Genomic DNA, 6,035 nt, shown 5'->3' with positions numbered 1-6,035 from the left:
TAACCTCCGAGGTTAGCCGTATACATGTACTTTATATCCACAATTATGTCGCTTGACACGCCACAAGATTCAATCTTTTGTGATATAAAGATCTTTTTTATTATGCTCAGTAGCATGCCCTTTAGTGTATTAGTCTTTATAGCTGTTCTCGCTTTGGGACGTGTCATTTCTTGGATTTTACCTACCTTTACATGTTTTCGATGAAGCAGAAGACGCGTGCCCTTCCGGAACATCTCGGCCCAGTTGTTCAAAAGGCGGTGAGCTTAATCACTGTTTAATGTCATTTTTCAACCTTTAATAACTTCAATAATATTCAAGGTAAAATTACACAATTTTGCATGTAAATTTACTGTACTAAATATTTGATACCTGGAAAGTTGTATTTAATTCAATAGTTTTGTTCTTTTGAACAACTGGGCCCTGGTTGCATTCCCATTATTCCCCAAAAGTCTCCTTATGAACCTTTCGGTTGTTCATATTTCATGTGTATACATGTATATCCTATAAGTCTATACCGGATACTCAAAGAGGAAAACAGGAACACCAACACAGCTATACTTATTTTTTCTCTTTAATGTACAATAAATTGTTTTATAGCATTTGTTCAACAAAAGCTTATAAACTAGAAATTCATGACAACGAAATATAGAAAGCAGCTAGGCTACCATCGAAAATAAAATAAAATGTAGGATTTCCGTCAAAGTCCACATACCTCATTTACAAAACAATACGTTAAATAGCTCGAAATAGTGGAGGTAACTTTAAAATGAATTAGTCCATCAAACCCATGTCTTCCTCTCTGAAAATAATGAATGATAACATCCTTATATAATGAATCTAAACATATTGTACTTTTTACTAATCAAGTAAACAAATAAATTGCATCAGTATGTACTATTCATTGAAATATCTACCACAAATTTATGATTTTACATGTTATACTATTTCTAGATGATGCTGTAATAATACCGGTAGGCAAAACATATGTCTTGGATGCCTCGCTGTTTACTTTATTGGTATATATGAATAACAATTTTAAGTGATTTTAAAGCGAATAAGATTCTTTAAGATTACATCTCATGGTAGACGTTTATAGGGTTGGCCATTTTTATTTTACAGTATATTAAAAACGATTCTGTCATTAAATAATCGTAGATAAGGCCAGTTTACAACTTTATGTGACAAAAGTTTGAACACCCTCAAATAATGTTGTAATTATTTAACTGTTATCAGGTAGCCACTATATTTCAGGAATAACACTGATTTAGAAACTTTTTACATCAGTTTTTCCAAAAAAATCAGCACAACGAGACATGATATTAATTTGTAAACTTAGAACAAAACCTCATCATCAATAAAGTGTGTAAAACGTTTTTTTCCTGTACTTTAAAGTGCACTGGGGTCAACAAATTTTAGAATCTTTAAACATTCTAGAATGCTATGTATAAAAATCAGCATATATTTATTTACCAAAGTGTATAAATCTAAAGCTAAATTCAAAGGGGACCTTATTTGAAATATTTTGTATTAAACTGCGGCACCAAGGTGTCCAATAAACCCAATCCTCGATATCCAGGGGTTACACTTACTTTTCGCTCTCTGTACCCCTAGAATACAGCATAGGAAAATTGAAGACAGGCAGCTAGCTATTTGATTGGTCGGGTAAAAAAACTGATCAATCACTCGGCCGATACCTGTCTTTTGAAGATTACAAAGAAGTGACGCCCGACTCTAAAAGCATAGATGTTTTTATTGTTAGGCGAACGCGAGATTCTTTGGATCTTCTTGTCTCATCCACACATCCTCGATATCCAGGGGTTACCCTCACCTTTGCTTTCTGAACCTCTGGAACATGTCATAATAAAATCGAAAGCACGCGGCTAGCTATTTGATTGGTGTCAGGTAAGAAAAAAGCTGGACTAATCAAAAGCTGATACTTGTCCTTGGAAGATTACAAAGGAGCGATGCCCGACTTCAAAGCCAGTCAGATTTACCGTTACGCGACCGCAAGATTCTTTTGACGTACACCAAAGGATCTTCTCGTCTCGCCCACAAGGTTTTACACACTGAATCTTCGATTTTGCCATGACATATCCCAAGGTTGCAGAGAGCGAAAGTGAGCGTAACCCCTGGATCCACAAGGTTGTGCACACTGAGCCTTCAATTTTGCTATGACATATTCCAGGGATGCTGAGAGCGAAGTAAGCGTTACCCCTTGATATCGAGGATGGGGTTTACTGGGTACCTTGGTGGCCGCAGTTGAATACAAAGTATTTCTAATTAAGTTCCCTTAGAATTTAAGCTTTAAAATTGTTACACTTTGGTATTTCATGCATAGCCTTCTAGAATAAGTATCGGGCTCCCTGTTTATTTTTTTAGGATATGTTGACCCCTGTGCGCTTTATAGTATGTCAATTTTGCTAAGTTACTTTATAGTATTTAACCCCAAGTACATGTAACTATATTGGCCACATACATGTTCATGTATCATGACCATCGGCCTACTGTTAGTTTAGGGTTTTAAAGCTTTTCACTCTTAAGAAAAATTATTGATCTTTGACCTGATTTTGTTTATAATGAACTTTAAAAACTTTGTTTCAGGGCAATGGTTCACTTTTTATTAGTGTAGAATAGATATATATAATACGCAATTTTTGTACATTTAATTCATTTTGTTCTATAGGTCAATTTCTCCTTTTCTTCTTACACACTCATGTCGCAGAATTAAAATGAACGTGTTTAACATCGGCGTATACAGACTATTAGGAAAAACAAAGCCAGTTAATTTTAATAGTTTATAGCCAATTCATTTGTGAAGACAATATTTTTTTTCTAAAACTCAGTGTTGATGGTGGTAATTTGTATATAATTAAANATTCCGTCTATTAAGGGAGTGTACCTAAAGAGAGAGAGAGAGAGAGAGAGAGAGAGAGAGAGAGAGAGAGAGAGAGAGAGAGAGAGGGTTACACTTTAAATGTAGCCATCTGCGAATGACTTTCTCCTAAGATATTTCATTAAACGGAGTTTTTAAAAAGTAGTTACAAATGTACTTGATCTATATAGTTTTTAGTCGTAAAGTGAGTTTGCGTAATTTGATAAGTATACAATTGTCTACCAACAGGTGTAGAAAATAGGTTTTAGAAAAAGCATCGGTGGATCTTACCAAATACTCACAATTTAGTGTTTTTAATTCGCATGTTAACTGCTACGTTTACATTGACCAAGTTTCCTATATTAAATGAGTTAAATATGGATTTTCATTAATTGCTTTGCTAAAAAAAACACGATAAACGGTCATTTTTCCTCTGATAATCAAATGAACTGAAAATATAGATAAAGTTTTTTGGAAATAAACTGCAGCATTGATGCACTAAAAGTAATGATAATTCTATGTACATTGTATGTAATAAAGTTCAGTTTACGAAGTTTACAAATATTTAATATGTATATATAAAATACATAATCAAAATTGAACTGACGCCAAAAAGGTAAAATGTGTATAGGAAAATATACCGTTATGTAAAGTTTAATCGATCAGTAACTAAACTGTAATTTATTTCAAAAGAATGATATGTACCTGGTTGTTCTATGACGCCATCTCCATTCGCGTCACTGTTCTTCATTATCATATCAGTGTATTTTGTAGCCAATTCGGGGTTTAGACCGATGTACTTTAACAAGAACAGTATTTCTTTTGGCGTGAATTTATCATCATCCAGGATTATACTGTTGTCTGGGTCATCACCCTGTTCAATAATAAAACAATTAGCATTAAATCTATCATCATCCATGTTTATACTGTTGTCAGGGTCATCACCCTGTTAAATAATAAAACAATCAGCATTAAATCTATCATCATCCATGTTTATACTGTTGTCTGGGTCATCACCCTGTTCATTAAAACAGTTAGCATCAAATCTATCATCATCCATGTTTATACTGTTGCCTGGGTCTAACAAGACAACAATGCGCGACATACAAGCATTCAACCCGATGAATCATTGTATATACTTCTCTCTAAATGGGATCCTGTTTAATGAAATAGTTAACTTATTTGACACGCTCTTAGATGAAATTACCTCTTTAATAAAAATAAAAATCTAAATATTACATATTAACCATTTTGAAATAAATGAAAACACAATCACACATGCACAGCGTCTAAAGGCCAAAGAAGAGAAGACAAAAACAATCGTTCTAATATAAAGCAAATACACAGTTGGGTTGTAGACAGATCACTATTATAGAAAGTTGGTATCCAATATACTTTTAACAGTAACATATTTTATTTGATGAAATATCGCTTACCAGTACAAGATGCACACTCTGCAGCACGAGTGACAATGCTACCAGGACAAGGAACCTTCCCATCATTATGTTCGTGATAAATGAAACTGCAATGTAATACATGTAGAAATCAGCGATGATCTAAGCTGAATTAACTGATGTATTGATCTGTTAATTAATTTTCAACGTCATGATTACATACTGTACAATGTATCACTTAAAATGTGCTGCTGTGTTTTCGGTTATCGCGTTTTACAAGTATCTAGGTTGATAATGTGCTCTTATGGAAAAAACCAAAATGTTTAAATGCCATTTTGTCCTTGTAGGTGTAAATATAATGTATCCGGAAATTAAAAAAAACAAAAACATATTTCAATGCATCAAGAAGAAGCTTAGTAAATAACAAATTATTTCAAACTGATTGTTATAATTTACGTATGATATTTTAATTGTAGACATGAGTAAGCAGTAAGTCATTTAGAGTTCAATTAATAAATTTCTGTCTTGATGATAATTTAAAAATGCAAAAAGAATGAAAACAATAATTGTATTTATGTTATACATAAAGTAATTTATACAATCTGTTTAGTAAATGCCTATTTTTGTGTTAGTCAATTAATGTAGTTGTTTTATTCAATCATTTAAGTTATATGTAATACTAGTCCAGTCAATTAACGTATTTGTTGTATTCAATCATTTAGGTTATATGTAATACTAGTCTTTTTATTCCGGAAAGGTAAAATGTAGCCAGCCCGGGTAAGGGCTGGTCGACCGGAAATGTAGTCAGCCTGGCTACGGGTTTGATGACTAGTTTTGGTGTCGGATGTCACGTGACACTCCACTGAGAACAAACTGTAAACACGGGAAGGTTTCCACGATTGTTTAGCAAATAATTTGTTTTCCCTCCTCCTCCCCTGCATGTCCACCGTATTATGACTGTACAAATATAGCTATATGTATAAGTATGGGGCGTTTTTCTATTGAAGATCCCCAATCTTTTGTTGCCTTTATACCATCAACATGTATCTATTGGTCATAATTTCATTACTGGCATTTTAATCAAATAAATGCTCATTTTCGACTAGACATGTATTTGTGTTATTACTGGGCCAAAAACAGAGCAGAGTATATCCTGGGTGTAGTTAGGTTGTTTGCATGCTAAACACGAGAGTATAAATGATTTTCCATGTCTCATTCAAAAGGATAATTGGTTGTTTTTTGCCAAAAAAATAATGCAAACCTACGTTGATTCTTAGATCATATCGCTTCTATGTACCTACTTTAAGAGCGGAAGGTCCCAGTGTGTCTTGCTTGCTTGGCCGCCTGATGGTTAACTAAGCCTGCTGAGACCGCAACCAGTGACGTCGTCGTATTTCCGGAATATTTTAAATGTGTGTCACGCTCGTCAATAAGTACACTAATATATGAGTCTCCCCGTTGGAGTTGAAGTTTTTACGGCCTTTCATGTTTAATAAAGTAATCATGATCAACGCCTCGGAGAGTAAATCCGTCGGGTTGTGGTCTGAACGGTCTTAAACTGGTGTTGAATAAATGTCATATTAATTAAAATTAAGTCTCATCAGTGTTAGGACATTGAATTAATTTCCTAGTATAAGAAGTTAACATTGTTTGTAAGTAGAACATATTTGTATAAAAAAAAAATGTTTGTCACCTACATAACATTGTGCGGTTTGTTGCCCCATATAATTCTCATCAATAAACCAATAACAGTTTTATTTTAATTACAA

The 6,035-nt window shown here is 33.6% G+C and overlaps 1 protein-coding gene across 2 annotated transcripts; it reads right to left on the bottom strand.

Moving 5' to 3' along the window:
* Positions 1 to 557: 557 nt before the first annotated feature.
* On the bottom strand, positions 558 to 5,657 carry LOC110464194. Of its 2 annotated transcripts, XM_021519278.1 has the most exons (5): positions 5,568 to 5,657; positions 4,309 to 4,394; positions 3,578 to 3,746; positions 3,175 to 3,229; positions 558 to 799 (listed from the first exon to the last, which is right to left on the bottom strand). In XM_021519278.1, exons 2-5 carry the CDS (start codon positions 4,372 to 4,374, stop codon positions 772 to 774), a joined length of 318 nt encoding a protein of 105 aa, XP_021374953.1. In that variant the 5' UTR covers positions 4,375 to 4,394; positions 5,568 to 5,657; the 3' UTR covers positions 558 to 771. The 2 variants fall into 2 exon arrangements, with proteins under 2 accessions (XP_021374953.1, XP_021374954.1); XM_021519279.1 differs by lacking the exon at positions 3,175 to 3,229.
* Between the last annotated feature and the right edge of the window lie 378 nt (positions 5,658 to 6,035).

The sequence above is a fragment of the Mizuhopecten yessoensis genome, unplaced genomic scaffold, assembly GCF_002113885.1.
Source record: "Mizuhopecten yessoensis strain PY_sf001 unplaced genomic scaffold, ASM211388v2 scaffold10971, whole genome shotgun sequence".
Lineage (NCBI taxonomy): Eukaryota > Metazoa > Mollusca > Bivalvia > Pectinida > Pectinidae > Mizuhopecten > Mizuhopecten yessoensis.
Note: the sequence above shows the minus strand (reverse complement) of the source record. Positions and strands in the feature narration are given on the sequence as shown.